Consider the following 24,546-nt stretch of genomic DNA (forward strand, 5'->3'; position numbering starts at 1 on the left):
TGGAGCTTCTGGTTCATGTGTCTTGGAACCAGAAGACAGTTCTGGAGAATCCCAGGGACAGGGGAGCCTGGTGGGCTGCCGTCTATGGGGTCACACAGAGTCGGACACAACTGAAGTGACTTAGCAGCAGCAGCAGATTGATATAGCGATCAGCTCAGCAATTACCATTGCTCAACATGTTCACCACTAACTCAATGGGATCAAGAGTTCCTCATCCATGAGATCAGGGGTGTAAGGCCCATCCCTTCTGCAGTGATCTCACTTCCCAAATAAACCCCCTAACAGTGGTTCTTAAACTTGATTATGCATAGAATCACCTGGAAGGCTCAATGAAACAGACTGCTTACTCAGAAAGCCTGGGGGTGGGGCCCAAGAAGATGCATTTCCACCAAGTTCTCAAATGATGCTGGTATTACTGGTTGGAGGACCACAATTTTAGAACTACTGTCCTAAATTTTCTCATGTTTAATTTTTGCCTCTTCAAAGCTTCCAAAGTATGGACTTTGGATATAATTCAAAGAAACTGGGCTTCAAGCCTTGATTCAGCACCCCCGCTAAAAATGGTAATAGCCACTCCCTCTTTGCAGGGTTTTTGTGGGACCCTGTGTCCCAGTGTTTATAAAGCCCCAAGACGATGCCTTGCTCATAATGAGCATGTGATCACGAAAACTTACTTCAAGGAAAGTATTCTGGAGGGGCCAGCAGAAGTTCTGATCTGAGTTTTTCCTTTGCTCAAGGACCAGCTGGCTTCATCCAGATAAAAAGGTGGGGGCGTGGGGGGTGTTATTTAGTCTGTATGTTTGTATTTAGCTCTGCAGTTTGGCTCTGTGATCAGGCTTGATCAGGTCAAGAGCTAGGTATTTCTCCCCTGTGCCATTTTGCTGAACTTTCATATTTTAGCCACAGTCCTCACTGGCTTTGCCCTCTCCCAGAACCACCCTGTGAGTAAACCACAATCTCTGCTTCTACATGAATGCCTGGCTCAGGGAGCTCCGCAGCATCACTCTCAGTATCACTCAGCATGGGATGAAAGAACAGACCCGCAGGCACTGGGCTCTTTATGCTGCAGAAATGAAGTTTATTAGCAAATTAAAAGCAAGGTCTGAAAGACCAGGAGGCAGCAGAAGAGAGAAAGTAGAGCAGTCAGGACACTCTGAAAGGAGGAAGGACAAATCCAAGGGCCAGGGCTGAGTGGCTGGACCAGAAAGCCCATCAGTAGAGAAGTTCTTCCTGCCTTCAGTCTCCCCATAGGCTGACTGGGGCAGAAAGGCCTGGGGTGGCAGGCCTGGGGGATGGAGCCAAGGGACTACAGGCGTTTGCCATTTTCTGGCTCCTCCAGGTGAGGAGTAATTCAGCATCGAGGTGATGAGCAGGACCCAGCAGGCCCAGAAAGGCAGGGATAGCAGGAGGTACAGGCTGAAGAACCCACACAGGTGCTGGAGACTGGGGTTGCACACGGGTTGCAGGGGAGCCTGTAGAGAGAGAAAAAAAAAAAGTGTTTAAACATTGGCATGAATTGTGGTGCTGGGGAAGACTCCTGAGAGTCCCTTGGACAGCAAGGAGATCAAACCAGTCAATCTTAAGGGAAATCAACCCTGAATACTCATTGGAAGGACTGATGCTGAATCTGAAACTCCAGTATTTTGGTCACCTGATGCAAACAGCTGACCATTGGAGAAGTCCCTGCTGCTGGGAAAGATTGAGGATAGAAGGAGAAGAGGGGATCAGGGGATGAGATGGCTGGATGGCAACATGCATGCAATGGACATGAACTTGGGCAAACTTTAGGAGATGGTGAGAGACAGAGAGGCCTGGTGTGCTACAGTCCAGGGGGTCACAAAGAGTTGGACACAACTGAGAGACTGAACAACAAGAATGAATGAGAAGTGCATGAAAGTCCAAAATAAATAGGCACTTCAGAACTGGAAGAGCAGGGGATTTCTCTTGTGGTTCAGTAGCTGAGACTCCACGCTCCCAGTGCAGGGGGCCTGGGTTCAAGCCCTGGTCAGGGAACTGGATCCCACATGCCTCAACTAAGAGTCCTCATGCCACAATGACAGATCCTACATGCCACAGTTTGAGATCCTGCATGCCACAACAAAGACTGAAGATCCTACGTCCTGCAGCTAAGACCTGGTGCAGCCAAATAAATTTAAAAGAATTGGAAGAGCAAAGAGGAGCTTAGGCCATAGAGGTCCCTCTAAGCCTAGAAAGGGGAGGGACTGTTCCGAGTTCTCAGTGAGGCTACAGCCAGAGCTCGGAGCGCCTTGTGCAAAGCCAGTGTTCTCTCCCACGAGGAAAGGAACACAGCGGAGAGAAAGGCAGAAAGCAGGTGGAGCAGGAACAGGCCAAGGCCAGCCACCCTCTCAATTTAAACACGGCCACTGGGGGCTTCCCAGGTGGCTCAGCGGTAAAGAATCCACCTGCAGGCACAGGAGGCCCAGAAGATTCGGGTTCGATTCCTGGGTCGGGAAGATCCCCTGGAGAAGGAAATGGCTACCCAGTCCAGGATTCTTGCCTAGAGAACCCCAGAACCCAGAACCCCAGGAGCCTGGTGGGCTACAGTCCATGGGGTCAAAGAAAGTCAGACACAACTGAATGATGAAACAACAGCAAAGCATTTATAAACACAGCCCCTGACCCTGTTCCTGACTGCTCGGAGGGGTACACCATCTGTCCACATATGTCACAGTCCTACTGAGAGACTAAAAACGAGAGAATAGGTACCAGTGCTCCACGCAATATTTTTAAATGCTGAAAGTGACGCTCCTGGGATATTCCAGAAGGAATTTAGCAAAACCTAAATGTACTGAAGCCTGAGTATGTTAGCCCCGGTGGGAGTGACTAGCACCTGGAAACTTAACATGGATGGCGTGAGTTTCAGAATTCTTACACACCTTCCTCCATGTCCAAGCAGCACCAGGCTTCCTGGGGAGCAAGTCTGTCCTCAGAGGTAGAATCTGCAATGCCACTCCCTCCTTTTAGTTCATTCCCACTAAGAGGTCTCTGCTTTTACACATGATATTGATATAAACAACATCAGGCTACGTACTTGCAGTCCTCGTTTTCCAGAAGGTTCCGGTATGTGGCAATCTCACACTCCAGCTGGGCCTTGACATCCAGCAGCACCTGGTACTCCTGGTTCTGCCGCTCCAGGTCAGCCCGGATCTCAGACAGCTGCTCCTCTATGTTGCTGATGAGGCTCTGCATCTGGGCCAGCTCAGTGCCGAAGCGGGCCTCAGATTCACACAGTGAGTTCTGCAGACAGTCCTTCTGTGATACCAAAGAAAGAGGGAAGAGATTAAAAGTCACGGACCCTGTCCTCAACCCCTTCAGACCATGACACCCCAAGCCGTCATTAGGCTCAGAGAGCAAGTCCTCAGCAGCAACAACTAACAACACGCTGTGGCTCTTCATCATAGACCCTAGAAGATGTTTGCAGAACCTCCCTCACTGCATGAATGTTCACTTCCTCAGCATCCACACACACTAGAGAGCTCTTGCAAAGGCAAAGAAAGTGAAAGTGAAAGTCACTCAGTTGTGTCCAACTCTTTGCGACCCCCATGGACTATACAGTCCATGGAGTTCTCCAGGCCAGAATACTGGAGTGGGTAGCCTTTCCCTTCTCCAGGGGATCTTCCCAACCCAGGGATCAAACCCAGGTCTCCCACATTGCGGGCAGATTCTTTACCAGCTGAGCCACAAGGGAAGCCCAAGAATACTGGAATGGGTAGCCAATTCTCTTCTCCAGTGGATCTTCCCGACCCAGGAATCAAACTGGGGTCTCCTGCATTGCAGGCGGATTCTTTACCAACTGAGCCATCAGGGAAGCCCAAAGGCAAAGAAGTCAAGGTTAAAGCTGGGTCCTTGGACGATATCTAAGTGAGGCATGTACTGAACCTGGGGACTGCCCATGAGAAGCGGGAGCCCACCTGAGTCTTCCACGCTCCCAGAGGAACTCACCAGCGTGTGCTGAGCCTGCAGCTCCACCTCCAGGGCGTTCACTGTGCGTCGAAGCTCCAGGATCTCCGACTGGCAGCACTGCAGCTCCTCTGAGCAGGACATGGCCTGCAGGCTGATGCCTTCAGACTGTAGCACGAGCACACAGAGAAGTGATCGATCACCTCCCTGGCCAGATGCAGCCGGATCCCTCCCTGCTCCGCAGCACCTCCCTCACCTGAGTTTGGAACCACTGCTCCACGTCACGGAGGTTGGTCTCCACCATGGCCTCGTACTGGCCCCGCATCTCTTCCAGCACCCTGCCCAGGTCCACAGTGGGCTCCACGTCCAGCTCAATCTTGAGCTTATCTCCCAGCTGACACTTCAGAGTGTGGACTTCCTATGGACACAGGAGGACATCCCGTTGGTGGGGCTCCTGCTGCCCTCCACTCAGAGCCTCACCTCCCACTTCCCATTGGCTCCAATGATTTCCCTGCACTCCTCTGAGGACGAGGCACTGTCTGCATCAGTGTGGTAGTTTCTGAAGCCATTCAGTGGGCCAGTTCCCCGTGAAAGCCAGAACTCCCCTTTGAGGCTTAACCACAGAGCACAAGTATCTACCCCGAGCAGGAGGAAGAGCCTCATTGCTTCCTCTGAAGAAGCCTGAATTCACCCCAGGACATCTCCATGTGCCACCCAAAGGGCCCCAGCACCTGCTCATGGTTCTTCTTGAGGCAGAGCAGCTCCTCCTTCCGGGACTCCAGCTGGGCCTCCAAGTCAGCCTTGGCAAGTGTGAGGTCATCCAGCGCCCTGCGCATCCCGCAGACATCAGCTTCCACCAGCTGGCGGAGGGAGTGCTCCGTCTGGAACCTTCACCAGGGCAGACGCAGGGATTGGGGTTAAAGAGAAGAGGGCCCATGGGACACAACCCACAGGGTGACTCGCTGGCCTTCTCTCTGCTGTCCAGTCGTGAGTTGGCATTGCCTGGGTCGTGTGCTCACAGAAACTGCAGGGTGATTCTCACTCATTCAACACTAAGCACCTAGGACAACCAGGCAGAGCGGCCGGTCCTGAGGATACCAGCATGGCCCGCAGACACTGCTACCCTCGAGGGAAGATGGCCAAAGGGGAAGCGGCAGAGTAGACCCTCATCTTCCATGCCCCCCGACTGAGATGGACCTTGGACTCTGTCCCAGATTAGGAGCCAAACCGCCAGGATGGGAAGAAGCTTCTTTCACCCCGGGGGAGTGAGGCGTCCACAGTGCCCAGAAGAAAGACAATAGACTGTAACGTCCTTCCTGCTGCCCCGCTGGACCCTCTCAGGGAATGTAAACCCTCTGACCTCCACATGGCTCCAGGCTCCCGATTTCTATCATGAATTACTAGAGCTCACAAATTGGTGGAGCTGCATTGCAGAGATACATCTTTTACCAAGGCAGCAGAATTTCCTACAAAATGACCTCGGATAGGAAATGAGGGGGCGAGTTCTGGTTCTACTGCTCAACAGCCATGTGACTTCCAGTTGGCAAGTTCCCTCAGGGCTCTGGGCCCCATGTCTTCAGAAAGCAGACACCAGCACTGCCCTGCCCGCCTCACTGGGGTCTTCTTACACAGAATCAAGTGGAGGAAGCATTTCAAATCACACTGTAAACTATAATGGCTAAACAACTGCAGAAGGCCAGGGGTGTTTTCTCAAGACCTTGAACTTAATGCCCTCTGTTTATGTCAGCTGTAACTGTTGGTTTGGGCCCTTGGTTGATTGCATCTCTGATGCCAGGTGCATCACCAGAGAGGCATCAAGGTAGGCATCTGGATCCTCCCCCAAGCGTGCTACCCCAACTCACTTGGTCCTGAAGTCATCTGCAGCTAGTTTGGCATTGTCTATTTGCACCACCAGCTTGTTGTTCTCAGATTTGACGCACAGGATCTGAGGAAAGAAAGTACACTCAGGGATTCATTTATTCCCAGAGTCACCTATGGCCTCAGTCAAAAGAAGAGCCATTGGCTGGGTTCAATCTACAACATCACCTTGACAACACAAACTCCCAAACGTGTGAGCAATGCTGCTGTGGCATGGAAGGGGCACACGCAAGAGGGTGCATGGCAAAGGGGAACGTGTAGAGCCAAAGGAAGCAAGAGGTGGGAGATAGTAGCAAACTGAACACATAGCTAAGACTTATTATTTTGCCAGATCTGAGGCTTAATCTGATATAAACAAGAAGAGCCAGAATCTAGGCCACAGAACAATGGGCTGGTTATGAAAGTTTCAGGTAAGATGGGATCCATTCTTTTTTAACTTTCTTTTCCTTGAAGTATAGTTGATTTACAATGTTGTGCCAGTCTCTGCTATACAGCAAAGTGACTTAGTTATACATATATATACATTCTTCTTTATATTCTTTTCCATTATGGTTTATCACAGGATATTGAATATAGTTCCCTGTGCTATATATTAGAACCTTGTTGTTTATCCATTCTCGATGTAATGGTTTGTCATTACCAACCCCAAACTTTTAGTCCATCCCTCTCCCTTCCCGCCATTCCCTTGACAACCACTACTCTGCTCTCTATGTCTGTGAGCCTATTTCTGTTTTGTAGATAGGTTCATTTTGCCATATTTTAGATTCCACATATAAGTGATATGATATGGAATTTGTCTTTTTCTGACTTACTTCACTTAGTGTGATAATCTCTAGTTGCAACCATGTTGCTGGGAATGACATTATTTCATTCCTTTTATGGCTAAGTAATATTCCATTTTGTATATGTACCACATCTTCTTTATCCATTCATCTGATGATAGCCATTTATATTGTTTCCCTGATTTGGATATTATAAATAGTGCCGCTATGAACACTGGGGGTGCATGTATCTTTCTGATCCTGAATTATATTTTTGTCTGGGTATATTTCCAGGAATGGAATTACTGGATCATATGATAATTCTATTATCATAATTCTATTCTGTTAGAATTCGTTTTCTGGGAACCTCCATACTGTTTTCCATAGTGGCTATACCAACTTACACTTAAGGTAGGATCCAGTCTTAATAAGTTGTCTCTACCACTGGTTGGTCAACCTCCTCAAAGTTCTTCTCTGAATCTAGCCATAGCTCCATGGCCCTTATTCTGACATTCTCTGTCTTTCTGTTTCCAAAACTAAGTAAGCTCTACAGAAGCATTCTATTTATAATTGAAGGGGAGAGCAGATATACATAACAGATCAATGCTACTGAATACACTGGCTCTTAAAGGACATAGAACATATATCCCTGACCCCTTTAACGGCACCAGAACTTAACTTGCACTGTTTTTGCAACTACAATTGAAGAATTGTAAGTTATCATAAACTCAGAATCCCAGAGAATCAAATGCTGGATCTTATCCTTTACATATTCACATTCACCTTCACTCAAGAGACTCTCTTCCCCCCAAGTCTGGGGTTAGCAGGTGCAAACTATTATACAAAGACTGGATAAACTGTACAGCTCAGGGAACTATACTCAATATCCTGGGATAAACCATAATTGAAAAGAAAATTTAAAATAATATAGGGACTACCCTGGTGGTCCTGTGGTTAAGATTTCTGCAAGAGGTGCAGATTTAATCCCTGGTGGGAAAGCTAAGATCCCACATGCCTTGCAGTCAAAAAACCAAAACATTAACAACAGAAACAGTACTGTAACATTTCAATACTTTTCAAAAATGATCCACATCAAAAAAAATTTTTTAAGAATATTAAAAAGTATATATACATATGTATAACTGAATCACTTTACTGTACAGGAGAAATTAACAGAGCATTGTAAGTCAACTACACTTCAATTAAAAAAAAAAAATCAGCTACAGCTAATTCCATCATCAGTCCAGGCCCTGAACATTTAGTGCAAAGGTCAGTCATGTAAAAGAGCCAGACAGTTAATCTTTCAGGCTTTGCAGACCATGAATCTCTATCACGACTACTGGACTCTGCCATTGGAGCATAAAAGCAGCCAGAGACAGTACCTCTGTGAATGAGCATGGCTGTGTACCAATAGAACTTTATTTACAAAGTCAGGCAAGAGGTTGACTTTGGCCTAAGAACTGTTGGTTGCCCACCTCTGATGGGAAGCATCACAAACCTCACCTTCTGCTGCAGCTCCTCGATGATGCGGAAGTGGCTCTGATAGTCCGGACACACGGTGGACTCAGGGCATTTGCTCAGCTCTCGGATCTGGCTCTCCAGCTCCGCGTTGTCCCGCTCCAGCTGGCGCACCCTCTCCAGGTAGCTGGCCAGCCGGTCATTCAAGAACTGCATGGTCTCCTTCTCATGGCTGTTGAAGAAGCCTTCGCTGAAGGTCCCGCAGATTCCGATGTTGCCTGGAATGTCGCAGGTGCCCGGCAGAGGGCAGGCAGCGTTGCAGCTGTGGGGCAGACAGAGGCTGGGTCGGCCGAGGGGGGTTGTGCCCACTCGGACTCGGTTGGCGTGTGCCAGGGTGGCCGAGAGGCCCAGGGGGGCGGCCCCGGCCTGTGAGAGTGGCCCACTGAGGAGAGAACTGCAGCTGATGGAAGTCATGGCCAAGACTCTTGCTTTGTCCACGGTTGGATTTGTTCGAGTTTGAAACCTCCCTCTTTCCTAGACCTATCGTGGGCGCTGGTACAAGAAAACTGGCGTTTTCCTCATGAATATGTATATGGATTCTTAAACAACCGCGCTATTACTCAGTTGAGTTTGTCCCCTGTAAAGAGTTAATGAGCTCATGAAAGAGGCCATGACCCACACAGCCTCCCCTGACCGCAGGGTCCTAGAAAACAGGGAAAATGAGGTCATCTTTGAGCTGCCACGTCCTGCGGCTTTTGTCTCTCACCCCTCTGTCCACTGATCCCTGTGAAGGCACGGAGAACCAGAGCCTCCAACAATGTCCTCAAAATTGCTCTCACTTCCATACTCTTTTCCTGCCACTGAATGTTCCCATCATGGCAAGTTTAAAATATTAATCCAGTGGGCACACTGAGGAAAGGAAAAAGTCAGGAGTTCATTTCAGCAGATTGGTGTGGACTATGCATTGTGGGACACTGCTGGAGGGAGGGAGTTCTATTTTAATAAGAAGGATAAGAAATTTAGTGGTCTTGATATTAAAAAGGCAATAATAGAGAATGCTAGAAAGTAATTTTTTAATTAAAAAAATTCTTAAAGAACTATGATGATTTTAAGTAGAAGAAAACACACTGACAGACCAGAAAGACTTCATGGAAAAGGGAATAGTTAAATTATTTTTCTATTTATGTATTTTTGGCTGTGCTGGGTCTTCATTGCTGCAGATGGGCTTTCTTTGTTTGGTGAACAGGGGCTACTCTTTGCTGTGATGTGTGGGCTCTAAGAACACAGGTTTAATAGTTGTGGCGCACAGGCGTAGTTGCCCTGTAGCATGGGGGGTCTTCCTGGACCGGGGATCGATCCCATGTCCCCTGCATTGGTAGGCAGATTCTTAACCACTGGGCCATCAGGGAAGAGTCCAATAGGAACATTTAAAACGTGTTTTGGGGACTTCCATGCTAGTCCAGTGGTTAATACTTTGCCTCCAAATGCAGGAGGTGTGGGGTTCAATCCCTGGTCATGGAGCTGAGATCCCACATGCCTCATGGCCAAAAAATCAAACATAAAACAGAAGAAATATTGTCACAAATTCAATAAACACTTTTAAAATGGTCCACATCAAAAAATAAAAATAAATGTGCTTTGAATGATGGCTTCCAGAAAGGGTTGGGGGGAAGAGCATTTCTCATAGAGAGCGAAATGAACAGAATGAAACACGTTTGAGAAATGGAAAATAGTCTACCTGTGTTTGCACTTACTGTGAAGACTATATGCCAACACTGGAAAGCTGTGTTTGCTCCAGGTTGTTGGAAGCCGTGAATGCCAGGACCATTTCATATTTAGTCTTCAGTTAAGGGGAGTCAAAGACAGGACACTTGGCCTGGAAGCTGATTCTCCTCAGATCTAAGGAAAAATAAATATCAGGTTCCTTTAGAACGAAAGTAACAGAAAAGAAATGGAAGTTTCCTGTGTAAATATGAGGGGAAAACACTAGGCCAGACAATGAAAGAGAAACCTAAATTCCAAGCTGATTTTGGTGGTTGAAAACTGAATAACACACTTTAAAAAAAAAAAAAAACGTTTTATTTTGTATTGGGGTATAGCCCATTAAACAATGTTGTGATCGCCGCAGGTGAACAACGAAGGGACTCAGCCATGCATGTACATGTACCCATTCTCCCCCAAACTCCCCTCCCACCCAGGCTGCCACATACATTGAGCAGAGTTCCATGTGCTCTACAGCAGGTGAAGGGATAGTTAGGGAGTTTGGGATGGACATGTACACTCTGCTATATTTTAAATGAATAACTAACAAGGACCTGATAACACACTTTTTAAGAATCCATGCACCAAAGTCAAATGAGAAATTAAAGTATTTTAAACCAGATTAAAATGAAAATACAACTAATTTTGGCAATTTAGACGTTCCCTACACAAGTGTAAAGCATAATTTTTGGAATTGGGGGAAAAAACTAATGAATGAAACTAGGTAATTCAAGATTCTCAAGAACTTAAATTATGCTCCTGTGTATTGGCGTCCATAAACTAATTAAGGTGGGCATGGTTAGTATTTTTTGATGTCTGTTCTCAGATGTCTCCCCCTGCTTTCTGGCATCTTCCCTTGTTAGACACTGGTCCTCTCATTGACTGACTTCTTCCTCATCTTATTTAAGAAGATATACACTCAAGAACTTTGATCTTTCATCTTTTGAAACTTCCTGTGTTTTCTTTGAAAGTCACTTACCTTGGTTGTCTGTGACTCTAGGGGACTCTAGAACAAAATTTGAATGTCCTTGATCTTCAGACACACTCAGAGGATCAGAAGCTCTATGGCCTCTTCTATTCCTCAAACAAAGTGTCCTGTTGTTCAATAACCCCTGGAAAAGGGCAGCCAGCCAGCTTCCAGGCTATGCTAACGAAGATGCTACCTTGACCCCACTCCTAAGATGAATGAATTCACCACGAGGGCCCCTGAGGCAGCAGTACATATTTTGCTGTTGTTTAGTCACTCAATCTTGTCTGACTCTTGCGCAACCCTGTGGACTGTAGCCCATCAGGCTCTTTCTGTCTGTGGGACTTCCCAGGCAAGAATACTGGAATAAGTTGTCATTTCCTTTTCCAGGGGATCTTCCCAACCCAGAGACCCAACCCACCTCTCCTGCATTGGCAGGCACGTTTTTAACCACTGAGCCACCAGGGAACTTTAAAACATGGACTCTCCAAGCCCAAAGAGATCTCAAAGTCCTCTAGTCTAGGAGCCTTTAGCATTGTGTGTGTATGTGTGTGTTTTTTTTATGTGTGTTAGTTGCTTAGTCGTGTCCGACTTTTTGCAACCCCATAGACCACAGCCCACCAGGCCCCTCTGTCCATGGGATTCTCCAAGCAAGAACACTGGACTGGGTTGCCATTCCCTTCTCCAAAAGGAATTATAGAAAGAAAGAAAGTGAAGTCGCTCAGTCGTGTCTCACTCTTTGCGACACCATGGACTGTAGCCTACCAGGCTCCTCCATCCATGGAAGTTTCCAGGCAAGAGTACTGGAGTGGGTTGCCATTTCCTTTTCCTCCTTTAGCATTCTGCTGCTGCTGCTGCTAAGTCGCTTCAGTTGTGTCCGACTCTGTGCGACCCCATAGACGGCAGCCCACCAGGCTCCGCCGTCCCTGGGATTCTCCAGGCAAGAACAGTAGGTTCCCATTTCCTTCTCCAATGCATGAAAGTGAAAAGTGAAAGGGAAATCGCTCAGTCATGTCAGACTCTTAGCGACCCCATGGACTATAGCCTACCAGGCTCCTCCATCCATGGGATTTTCCAGGCAAGAGTACTGGAGTGGGGTGCCATTGCCTTATAACCTTCCAATTCATTGTCTCACCTACCACTTTCAAAGATGGCCCATCCTGTCACTGGCCACTTGACTCCTATAGCTCATGGTTTCCTAGGCTTTGTGCAAGGCACTGGAATCAAGAAATAAATATCTTTCCATCTGTTTGTATCATCTTCAATTTCTTTCATCAGAGTCTTATAGTTTTCAGAATACAAGTCTTTTGTCTCCTTAGGTAGGTTTATTCCTAGATATTTTACTTTTTTTGGTTACCAAGAAGAATTTTCTGGTCTTTCACTGTTAGTATATACACTATAGGAAGGCAAGAGTTTCTGTGTGTTACTTTTGTAACCTGAAACTTTACCAAATTTATTGATGAGTTCTACTAGTATTCTGGTAGCATCTTTAGGATTTTCTATGTATAGTGTCATGTCATCTACAAACAGTGATGGTTTTATTTCTTCTTTTCCAATTTAGATGCCTTTTATTTCTTTTTCTTCTCTGATTGCCATGGCTAGGACTTCCAAAATTATGTTGAATAAAAGTGGTGCCAGTGGACATCCTTGTCTTGTCTCTGATCTCAGAGGGAATGCCTTCAGCTTTTCACCAACTTACCATATAGCACAGGGAACTCTACTGAATATTCTGTGATAACTTATATGAGAAAAGTATCTAAAAAAGAATGAATATATGTGAACGTATGAGGGCTTCCCAAGTGGTGCTAGGGGTAAAGAACCCGCCTGCCAAAGCAGGAGACACAAGAGACTTGGGTTTGATCCCTGGGTTGGGAAGATCCCCTGGAGGAGGACATGGCAACTCACTCCAGTATTCTTGCCTGGAGAATCCCATGGACAGAGGAGCCTGGCGGGCTACAGTCCATAGGATCGCAGAGAGTCAGACACAATTGAAGCACCAACTAAACACATGTGCACGCATGTATAAGTGAATCACTTTGATGTGAAATTAGCACAACATTGTAAATCCAAACATTTTTTTGGAAAAAAAAAAAAAAGATAAATACCAGCTAGCTCTGCTTTAAAGGGGCTTTAAACGATATAGGAGATTGTTAGAAAGTTCTTTATGCAGAAACAAATCTACCTCCTTCCATGATATTTCTGACTATTGCTTTCATTTGTTCTTTCATTCATTCAATAAATATTTGTTGAATACCACCGCTGTGCCAGGCAGGTTTGGGTGCTGGATATTTGTGATATATTAGCAAGTAAGTCAGAGAGTTTGCCCTTTAGTTAATTTAGTTTCTACGTCTACCCATGGGAGCTTACAGAAGATAAGTACAGTCCTTCTGCCACATGGGCAGACCTCAGCTTTTCATGAAAGGTTGCAATTTCCCATTCCTGGTTCTTCCTTTAGCAAGGTTCTAAAGCCCCTTACCAGTTTGAAGCTATTCCTCTGAATACACTCTGTTGTTCCTATACTCTGCAGTGGGGGCCCTAGAATGAAATTTCTGATAAATTTGGATTTAGAGGCAACCAGTAGATTCCCCAGAAAAACCTCTTGTCCAAGCCTCTCATGTGAACTATGCTGACGTCACCACCATACTCCTGGGCACCAGCTGGTTCTATATACAGTTAATGAGACCCTTGGGGACATTTCCCCATAACTACACCATGTAAGCAATATTCACTGAGGTGCCTTGTCCCAGTGACCTTCTCCAAATGATTTATTACTCATGAGCTCCTATCCCAGCAAAACCCTTCCCAAGCACCAGAGGGAAAGCAGAGAACTCCCACCTCTCAAAAAACTCAGAGCAGAAAGAGGAAAAGGTCATGTAACTCAGAGAAGGAGAGGTCACGGAGAGATAGAAAGGTAGAGGGACATCAAAGAGATTGGATCTGGAACCTTAAAGATAAGTAGATTTGGACAGGCAAAGAGGATTTTCAAAGAAAAAAAGAGGCAAGCACAGGCACTCTCAGAAGCAGAGCTATGCACACGGGCTCAAGAGAAGCACTGTGCAACCTCAGAAATGTGAGGATGCAGCCAGCAGGGGTCTGCCCCTGAATGACACGAAAACACAGCTCTGAAGACTCACAGGTTGCGCTAGTGGTAATGAACCCACCTGCCAATGCAGGAGACATAAGAGACCCAAGTTCAATCCCTAGATCAGGAAGATCCCCTGGAGGAGGGCCTGGAAATCCACTCCAGTATCCTTGCCTGGAGAATCCCATGGACAGAGGAGCCTGAGAGGCTATACTCCATGGGGTCACAAAAAGCTGGACACAATTAAAGTAACTTAGCCCACACGTACAGAGTCACAGAGCATTTCTAAGGCCAATTTAAACAAACTCAGGCTAATTCATGGCTAAAAATGTGGTCTCCTATCGTTGTAACATCTGCACAGGTGATTCTCACACTTTTACCAACATCAGAATCACCTGGAGAGCTTACAAAATGTAGATTGCCAGGCCCCACATCAGAGTTTCTGATTCAGTAGGTCTGGGGTCAGGCCTGAGAGTTGGCATTTCTAACAAATTCCTGGGTGATATTGGTCTGGGGCCAACACTTTGAGAACAGAAGGGCTGCTTTAGGAAGATAGATAAGCTTTGTTGTGACTTTCATCCCGTGTAGATGAAGACCACTGTACCAAAATGGTGTTTGCTGAGTGCAGGAGAAGCCAGTGTTTGAATGATCACATTTAAAATCTGTTAGCCTGTGTTTTTGTCAATATAATAGGCAAGTTCTGTTTGTTTTCCTAGTTTTTTCTTCTTTACCAAGGTTTGTCTCATGAGAACATCTGAGATGGAAGAAAGGAGGGGCAAGAAGGGAAACCCATACAGTGCTTGTTAATCTTGTGGGTAAGAAACAGGTGCAAATGAAACAATGCTTGTAGAGGACAGACAGAGGTCAAGTTTGCACCTTCAGTTCAGTTCAGTTCAGTTCACCTTGACAAAGGTCAAGAAGCAACATTTATTTACATCTATTATGTGCTGGGAATCTCATCTGGCACTTAACATACAGGATGGCATTTCTTTTCTCTCTCTCTGACACACACATACCCCTATATATTCAAAGTTGATATACTGTATTTGACTATCTCCTATGTGCTTCCAAGTAAGGTACACCATGTGCTTTACATATAACCATCTCTCTTTTCTAAATACATTATTTTAATTAGCCTTTACCACTATTGCTTTCTTGCTGTTGTTTCTTTTGTGTATGTGCTCAGTCGTGTCTGACTCTTTGCAACCCTATGGACCGTAGCCCACCAGGGTTACAGAGGGTGCATGGGCTTTCCCAGGCAAGAATACTGGAGCTGGTTTCCATTTCCTTCTCTAGGTAACCATATCTTAATTATAATCACACTGCAGAGTAGTTTCAAGCGTCCCATTGTAGAATAAGGAAAAACTCAGAGCAATTAGTTAGCTTGCCTGAGCTCACAAACCTTGAAATATTAGCTCAAGTCTGCCTGACTCTCAAGTCCAGGTTCCTTGTCTCCGAACACCAAGTCAAAGCCACTAGATCTCAGCCACAGAATGTCCAACAGACCCATCTGATCATTCTAATCATTCAACAGACAGGTACCAATTTCCTGCTCTGGACCACACATTCATCTAAGCAGCTGGAAATACAGCAGGGGACAGAACAGAGTTCTCCGGTGGTTTTTGAGCAAAAGGGAGCAATGATGAAAACAGCAGTTCAGGAAACTTAACTAGTACTAGTACGCACCATGGGGTAGGAACACTAAATCTCCATTTTGTGTGCTCTCTAGTACACAATGCAGTGCCCGGTACATAATATATGCTTAAGACATGTTAAATGGAAGAGTAAAGGGCTGGAAGTGTGTGCAGGATGAACTTGGCAGAGAAGGGATGAGGCAGGAAGAGGCTTTTAAAGAATCCAGACAGCAAGTGATAGAGACCAAATCCAGCCACCTGCAGTGCCATCAGAAAGAAAGGGATGGAGAACAGAGATTACAAAAGAATGCTACAAGTCTGGGCCATGTACTCTATATGGGGGTGGGGGTCAAAGGAAGGACTTCCTCAGAGGAAGGAGGACCCCCAAAAGTGTGCTTGAGGTCACCTCTGGGTTCCTGGGACAATAAGGTAACGTGAAAGGAAACTGAGAAGTCAAGGCAGAGAGCTGGCTTGAGAAGAAGAAGCTGAGTTCAAGTTTGGAGCCAGTGAATGAAAGGTCACCGCCCAGCAGGGGGTCAGAGATAAAAGCCTGGAGCCAGGAGAGATCAGTCTGGATTCTTTGGAGGGACAGGGAAACTCTTTGAAGATGCAGATACTGATATTTATTACACCTAGCAGGCAGGTACAATGGCTAGATTTAGCCCAGGGGCTCGTATTCAAGCCAGCAGTGACGGTCAATGAGAGTCCCTCCTCCCCTTGGTAAGACTGGAGGGGTGGCAGTCTCCAAAACAGGTGGCAGGAAGATAGTTTGCTTAGAGGGCATGGCATTTGAAACCAATCACAATCTGTATTATAACTGAACTGTCACTAGTTTGTATTTATATTTTTGAAAGTTAAAACAATTTTAAGTAAAAAGGTGGGGTTTTTTCCCATATATATTAATTGAAAAGGCATGGTTGAGAAACATGTAATTAGATAGGAAAAAGACAGAAAAATGATTCAACAAGATGAGCTCATGGAAATTATTGTAAGTGGGCTTCAGAAGAGGCAAATTTGATTTTGTTCTTAGGAAGATGTTGTTCAGTGGCTAAGTTGTAGCCAACTTTTTGTGACCCCATGGACTGCAGCACGCCAGGCTTCCCTGTCCTTCACCATCTCCCAGAGTTTGCTCAAACTCATGTCCACTGAGTCAGTGATGCCACCCAACAATCTCATCCTCTGTTGCCCCCTTCTTCTCTTGCCCTCAATCTTTTCCAGCAACAGGGTCTTTTCCAATGAGTTGGTTCTTCACATCAGGTGGCCAAAGTGCTGGAGCTTCAGCACCAGTCCTTCCAGTGAATATTCAGGATGGATTTCCTTTAGGATTGACTAGTTTGATCTCCTTGCAGTCCAAGGGACTCTATAAAGGAGAGGAAGACGAAGTGGAGCCTCAGAGTCGCATATCAAGGGCCATCCAAAAAAATGGTGTCCAAATGAAAAAATGCTCGTATTATGGAAAGTCTAGAATTCCACCTCAGTTTTCTTGTCCTCCCAGCATAGACAGTGGTGGGAGCAGAAGTGTGAGTTCTTTCCCAGAGCTCTCTGCGTGGGCCAGCATCCACCACAGGGACCTGCAGGCAGTCACACTTACTCCCTTCCACTTTGCTAGGATTTGGGGTAAATGCCATTTGGAGTCAAAAAACAGGTGATGAATGGAGGGGCCGGCAGAGACTTAATTGGTATTATTACGTGAAGCTTGGAAAGAAATATTACAGATGAGCACCTTGGTAATACAGGGCTGATAAACAGAAAACTAATGGCCTTACTTACGAGGTGGCTCAAAACTGGATGTGGTCCCAAGCCAAAGGAGCAAAAATCTCAGGGGAAAAAAATAATCAATCCACATGGCCCAAGTAAAATCAGATACTGAATTCAGGGCCCATATCAGTCTAATCCATGAGGGTAGTGTGATACGGGGAGACCAGAGAGAGGAACCTAGTGGGCAGGTGGGAGAATCACCTGTAAGAAGAGGAGGGCTTGGGATTTGGTACCAAAGGGAGCCCTGAGTCCTCTGGTTGCAAGAATGGATGTGAGTGAAAGCACAATGTCCAGGTGTCCTGGGCCAGAATGGTCACCACCTGCCAGCCTCCCCGGCCTGCAGTCCCCTATATCTGAATAGCCTTTTCCTTCACACCTCATAGCCCTGGGGTCCCACAATTAGAGTTCATTCAGGATGTGGCCTGGTCAGGCAAGTGGGGTACAGGCCAGACTTCCATGGCCAATCACATGGTACTCATGGCCACTCCTTACAACTTCTGACATTTGAGTTACTTGTTAGAAGAAAGCCCACAAGAGCCCCCAGGACATTATTGTCCCCTGACTGCCCATAGAAAGCTTTTTGATTTTGGTCAGGCCACTTGGAGTGGAAAACTGAGCTCCCGAAGTGATAGTAGTTTATTTCATTATTGTTTATAAGTGGCCAAAGAATACAGCCAAGCTTCCAGTCCACCCACATGGGAATGTATGGCCCCCCGTGCTGCTAATGGGTTCTGTGACCACCTCTCTAGCTCCTCTGTCCCTCTAAGAAGAAAAACTATCCCTGCAGTTTTCCAGGGAACCCCATAAACAAATATGCCACAAGCACCTTCCATATGACAGGAGCACTATATGGATTATCCCTCAACAACAGCGAGAGGAAAGTACAAAGTTTCTAATTTTACCACTGAGGAATAGGTCTCAAGCACCTTCCATATGTCAGGAGCACTATATGGATTATCCCTCAACAACAGGGAGAGGAAAGTACAAAGTTTCTAATTTTACCACTGAGGAATAGGTCTCAAGAGTGTGTAGTGACCTGGCCAGTTTCACTCAGCTAGTGTCACAGAGGTCGGACTGGAGCCCAGGTCTGTCTGACTCTGGAGCACATGCTTTTTCCCCCACACTATGGTACTGTCACCAACCAGGGCTCGTGGCCTCCTGCAATCAAATTAAATTGATAAGAGGCCAGACAAGAAATTCAGGTAAGGCATTATGGGGCTCCTGCAGCCACGGGAGGGAGCAAAACAAGTTGACAGGTTCCCTTATTCACTGCCCAAGGAGGGGCAAGCTGGTTCCTTAACATGCAGTGAGAATAGGGGTGTGTCCAGGGGCCACACCAGAGTGGCTTAGATGGTTGGCCCACCCCTTTGGAGGTGTTGAGTGTAGGGGCATTTGCAGTACCCTGCTTTCCCGACACCCTGTTTTTGTCACCAGCTCTTCAGAAGCAACAATTGGTCTTTTTGGTCTTTTTGCTTCTTGTTGTCTAGGCTTTGCCTTAGCTGGGCATGCGCGCAGTTATTTTTAGTCCCTTATGGTTTCTTTGTATTCTGTTGCCTGAGGAGACATTTGTCTAGGTGCATGGCTTCCCAGATAGTGCTAATGGTAGAGAACCCGCCTGCCAATGCAGGAGAATGCAGGTTCGGTCCCTGGTCAGGAAGATCCTCTGGAGGAGGGCATGGCAACCCACTCCAGTATTCTTGCCTGGAGAGTCTGATGGACAGAGGAGCCAGGTGGGCTACAGTCCATAGCATAGCAAAGAGTCAGACGCAACTGAAGCGACTTAGCACACATGCATGCATTGCAGTCGAGGGTCCCAGGTCCCAGCTTGTCTCACTACCATGAAGAAGAATCGACTCTGCACTGGTCATTGGACCAGGGTTCAAGAGGAAGCGGAGACCTGAGAGTTTCATTCTTCTGGACACACTCAGCATAAATATGCCAAAAGCTAAATTGACTAGCACCGCAAGGAGAGAACAGAGCCTCTCGGGTGCTTTTCCCTGTCTGCTCTCTCACTGTGTCTGGCTGAGAACCATCTTGACCAGGGTCAGAGCCATGTCCAAAAAGCAGACAGCATTCATGCCAACTGCATTCCTCACTCTAGTACTTCGAAGGCAGCAGCAGAGGAGATAAGCCTATACAAAAGTGCCAGCATCTGTCTATAGAAAAATATAAACAAGAGGTGGGCCAGGACCAAGAAAACTGTCCCCGGAACCCAATCTGGGCTGCCATGTCTAAGAGAATCGATGAGGACCCCATGCCTTCATGAAAGTGTAGTAGTGCAGTGTTAGCTGCTCAGTCATGTCGAACTCTTAGCAACTTCACAGACTGTAGCCCACCAGGCTCCTCTGCCCATGGGATTTTCCAGGCAAGAATACTTGAGTGGGCTGCCATTTCCTCATCCAGGAGATCTTCCTGACCCAGGGATCGAACCCGGGTCTCCCACATTGCAGGCAGATTCTTTACCATCTGAGCCACCAGGGAAGCCTGCCTCTATGAAAAGGGCCAATTCAAACAAGAAGAAAAAACTTGGCAACTTGGCCAAGGCAGCTCTCAACACGACCTCCCTCTGACCAGACTGGAACTCTGAGTTGTGTGATTTTTGCTCTTGGACAAAATACTAAGAGGCTGAAGATGCCAAAAGCACAGTAGGGACATGTTAGTTCTGAGCTGTTTTGAAGGAATTCAGGTTTGGCAACAAACACCGCTTCCCTTCACCAGTCAATTGAGATTGATGGGCAAGGTATGTACACATCCCAATGTCAGCAAAGGGCCTCCATCCAGAGGCTAAGACCCCAGTGCCCCCAGAGAACTCCTGGCAGCGACATGCCAGGGCCGGTGACCACCCAAGGTCTTGACAGCCAGGACTCTTTATCACATCACATACATTGCCAAACACCAGAAGCATGTCATACAGGAAGGAGGTTTATTGACCACTGAATACAAGAACACAATTAAATTTGAGGAGATTCTGAAGCACTGGAGTAGAACCAAAATCCCAGAAGAGACACTGGGAAAAAACAATAGCTTTAGTGAAAGACCATTACAACATGGAAACAAAGGGAAAAAATACAGCTTAAGGAACAAACAGGAAACCACTGCTCAGAAGTTATCTGTTATCCTATGATTCAGTGAAAATGCCTCCAGTGGGTTTGGTCTTTTTGGAAGGAAGACTAAGCTGGTGAGGGCAATACTAGCCCCGGTACCAGCAGCCTGGATCTTCTGCACTGGGCACAGACCTTCAGAACTGGCTCTTAGTGCCGGTGCAGGCAGGCAGAGCACTGCTGGGATGAAGGGTTCTAGAGGCAGGCGTAGAGCAGGGATTACAGGGGAGTCTGCAGGGAGAGAGAGAGAAGAATGAGCTTGACCTGGGAGGTGAAAAGTATCTCAGTGATGGACAGAAAGGTAAGACCAAAAGTCTTAAGGACAGGTCCACCAGCAACAAATTACACAGCCCAGTGGAATCTACAGAGCAGTCCCACTTTCACTCTCACTATCTCTCCACATCCAGGAGTCCCTCGGTCAATGTGGCTTAGGGACCCTGCTATCATTCCTGAACATTCTATCAGCATTGCAGTCTGCACGCACCAGGAGAGGTGAATGTTTCACTGAGAGAGCACGCACAGGGAAGCTTGTTCTTTACGATGAGATCTTGAACAAGCTCTTGAGTGCTCTGTGGAATGGCATGGCCAGAAATTGCCTAGATCAGCGATCCCCAACATTTTTGACACCAGGGACTTGTTTTGTGGAAGACAATTTTTCCAAGGACTGGGACTCGCGAAGAGGGGATGGCTTGGGTGCTAATGGAAGCGATGAGGAACAGCAGATGAAGCTTCATTCATCTGCTGCTCACCTCCTGCTATATGGCCTGGTTCCTTATGGACCAAGAACCAGGATGGCCTGGGGCTTGGGGACCCCTGGCCTAGATCATACATACTTGCAATCTTCACTCTCCAGAAGGTTCTGGTATGTGTTGATCTCACACTCCAGCCGGGCCTTGACGTCCAGCAGCACCTGGTACTCCTGGTTCTGCCGCTCCAGGTCAGCCCGGATCTCGGACAGCTGCTCCTCCACGTTGCTGATATGGCTCTGCATCTGGGCCAGCTCGGTGCCGAAGCGGGCCTCAGATTCACACAGTGAGTTCTGCAGACAGTCCTTCTATAATGGGAAATAACAGGGTGAGAGACCTAGCTGCCCCCAAATCATGCAGTGAAAATCCTGGCCATGCTCAGCCACATGGGACAGATTCCAAGAAGTCATAGGACACTCCTGAGCTCTGGATAAACCACTGTCAATACGGCCAAGACTTTTCACCAAAAAAAAACCTAACTCAAATGGTGTCATGGTTACCCATGCATCCCCCAGGCCTGACATAGACATTCAGTAAAATCATGTAGAATGAGTGCCTAAACCACCACACCTGATTCTGAAGGAAGTGACTTTTAATGGAAAGCATCCTCTGGGTCAAAATAACCTTGATAACAAGGCATCAAGTTTCAGAGGACTCAGATCCTGAGCTCTGACTTAACTGTTAATGAAACTGATTAGTGAGACATCTAAGGGATGCTGCTGTGATCCCCGGGCCTGGGGCCCTCACAGCGTGGTGAGGGTGAGGAGGACCATACCAGGTTGTGCTGGGCTTGGCGCTCCACCTCCAGGGCGTTCACTGTGCGTCGAAGCTCCAGGATCTCCGACTGGCAGCACTGCAGCTCCTCTGAGCAGGACATGGCCTGCAGGCTGATGCCTTCAGACTGTAGCACGAGCACACAGAGAAGTGATCGATCACCTCCCTGGCCAGATGCAGCCGGATCCCTCCCTGCTCTGCAGCACCGCCCTCACCTGAGTTTGGAACCACTGCTCCACGTCACGGAGGTTGGTCTCCACCATGGCCTCATACTGGCCCCGCATCTCCTCCAGCACCCTGCCCAGGTCCACAGTGGGCACCACATCCAGCTCAATCTTGAGCTTATCTCCCAGCTGACACTTCAGAGTGTTCACTTCCTACAGAGACAGAGAGACCAAGACCTGCAGTAAGAAAAGGGCATTGCAGAGAGCACCTGAGCCCCCTCCCCAACAAGCAGCATGAGATGCGACACCACACACACTGATGTGAGACGTCTTGCCCTGGGTCCAGTGGGAAGGACCCACCTGGAGACCTGCCTAATCTTACAAGGCATACCTTTAGAGAAGAAACCCCACTCTGCCACATCCCGTTGGGCCAGTCTGACTCTCAGGCCCAGATCAGTCCTTTATCCTGCTGCCACCTGAGCCTAGACTCTAACCCTGGAGACCCTTGGTGGGAGGCGCTCCCTTCTCTGCCCAGCACCCTCCCCTCCCCATGATGTCTGCAGCTGTAGGACCAGACCTGCTCGTGGTTGCTCTTGAGGCAGAGCTGCTCCTCCTTCAGAGATTCCTGCTGGGCCTCCAGGTCGGCCTTGGCCAGGCTCATGTCGTCCAGGATCTTGTGCAGCCCGCACAGGTCCGCCTCCACCACCATGCGCAAGGAGCGCTCACTCTCGTGCCTTCCATCACAGAAGGCGCAAGTCAACCGAGATGCCAAGGAGAGCCCCTCTCAGCTGGCCCTGCCCCCACCCTCTTTACCAGCTTGGACCCTCGTTTGCTCATTTGGCTCAGCACTGGCCTTGGAGATGACTTAGACACAGTGCCCACTCTCAAACAGCTCACCGTCTAGTGAGACATTCACAGCACTTAATCATTTTCACCACTGTGAAATGACGCAACTTTGGTTCAGAAAGATTAACTGACCTGCCTAAGATCATGTACCTTAGGACCCAACACCGGGTTCATGCTATTGTATGAGCTCTTAGTTAACTAGGATAAGCAATAGCCAACTGCCTGGTCATTGATTTGCTCCTTTATCCCTTATGTTGGAACATTTTTCCATCTCTATTTTTCATCTTTGTTTAGTGGAAACACCTGGCACCTGAGAGCTCCATAGATTGCTCCATAGGTAAATCTGGACCCTGGCTTATCTCTAAGAGGCTCCCTTAACTTATATGTGAAATTCAGTGGCTGTCAATGCATTGCTCAGTTTATTCTAGAAATCACTTTATTTTGCTCCTGGTTAATGAAGTCAGACTGCCTTATCACAACCATTTTAGGAACCATAAATGAAGACAGACTAATACCAAACTATAGATACTCAATTCAATCTACCTTCTATTAGTTTGGTTTGTAAAAGTGAGAGAACCCCAGCAAAAAAAAAAAAAAAAAAATAATAAGGAAGAAAAAGGACAGTAATTCACTCATCCAGCAAGTATTTGGACATTGGGACTCACAGTGGAGGAAGGAGTCACTCTGAGCCCTCCTTCAACCTTACTTGTTAGTCACTCAGTCGTGTCTGACTTTTTGTGACCCCATGGACTATAGCCTGCCCGGCTCCTCTGTCCATGGGATTCTCCAGGCAAGAATACTGGAGCAGGTTACCATTTCCTTCTCTGGAGGATCTTCCCCACCCAGGGATTGAACCCAGGTCTCCTGCATTGCAGGCAGATTCTTTACCACTGAGCCAACAGGAAAGCCCCAACCTTACTTACTTGATTCTAAAGTCATCGGCAGCCAGCTTGGCATTGTCCACTTGGATGATCAGCCTGGTGTTCTCAGCCTTGCTGCACAGGATCTGAGCAAAGCCAGGAAGATAGTTCACATAACAGAGCATCACGCTCCAGGTTCCTGCTCTACGTGTGATGTCTATGTTCATGCTCAGGAGACTCCAAGAACCCAAAGCTCCTTCAGCTCTTGGTGGGTGTTTGCCTTCCATGCCCTTCTACCTCCCTCGGGCCCAGCACACCCCACCCAGGCTGCTCCACACCTCACCTTCTGCTGCAACTCCTCGATGATGTGGAAGTGGCTCTGATAGTCTGGACGCACGGTGGACTCAGGGCATTTGCTCAGCTCCCGGATCTGGCTCTCCAGCTCCGCGTTGTCCCTCTCCAGCCGGCGCACCTTCTCCAGGTAGCTGGCTAGCCGATCGTTCAAGAACTGCATGGTCTCCTTCTCGTGGCTGTTGAAGAAGCCTTCACTGAAGGTTCTGCAGATTCCGATGTTGCCAGGAATGTCACAGGTCCCCGGCAAGGGACAGGCGGTGTTGCAGCTGTGGGGCAGACAGAGGCTAGGTTGACCCAGAGGGGTTGTGCCCACTCGGACTCGGTTGGCATGTGCCAGGGTGGCCGAGAGGCCCAGAAGGGCAGCATTGATCTCTGCCCCAGGCTGGTCTCCAGTGTCAATGGAGGAGACGCAGATGTTTCTTGCTCCAGGAGTGTTGGTGCAGCCCAGAGAGTGGCATGAGCTGATGCAGGAGGAAGTCAT

At 47.5% G+C, this 24,546-nt stretch overlaps 2 protein-coding genes across 2 annotated transcripts; both read right to left on the reverse strand.

The window, feature by feature from the left end:
• Nucleotides 1–1,351: 1,351 nt before the first annotated feature.
• On the reverse strand, nucleotides 1,352–8,492 carry LOC102271459 (keratin, type I cuticular Ha8). Its single transcript, XM_005903493.2, has 7 exons — nucleotides 8,064–8,492; nucleotides 5,784–5,866; nucleotides 4,653–4,809; nucleotides 4,178–4,339; nucleotides 3,964–4,089; nucleotides 3,053–3,273; nucleotides 1,352–1,472 (listed from the first exon to the last, which is right to left on the reverse strand). The coding sequence occupies exons 1-7, from the start codon at nucleotides 8,490–8,492 to the stop codon at nucleotides 1,352–1,354; spliced, it is 1,299 nt and encodes a 432-aa protein (XP_005903555.2).
• An 11,827-nt stretch (nucleotides 8,493–20,319) lies between these two features.
• Nucleotides 20,320–24,546, reverse strand: LOC102271741 (keratin, type I cuticular Ha8). The gene is given in 8 exon segments (XM_014480708.2): nucleotides 20,320–20,515; nucleotides 20,517–20,552; nucleotides 21,155–21,375; nucleotides 21,843–21,968; nucleotides 22,057–22,218; nucleotides 22,583–22,739; nucleotides 23,775–23,857; nucleotides 24,055–24,546. Coding segments are annotated over 8 exon segments (1,473 nt in total).

This window comes from Bos mutus, chromosome 19 (assembly GCF_027580195.1).
Source record: "Bos mutus isolate GX-2022 chromosome 19, NWIPB_WYAK_1.1, whole genome shotgun sequence".
Taxonomy (NCBI): domain Eukaryota; kingdom Metazoa; phylum Chordata; class Mammalia; order Artiodactyla; family Bovidae; genus Bos; species Bos mutus.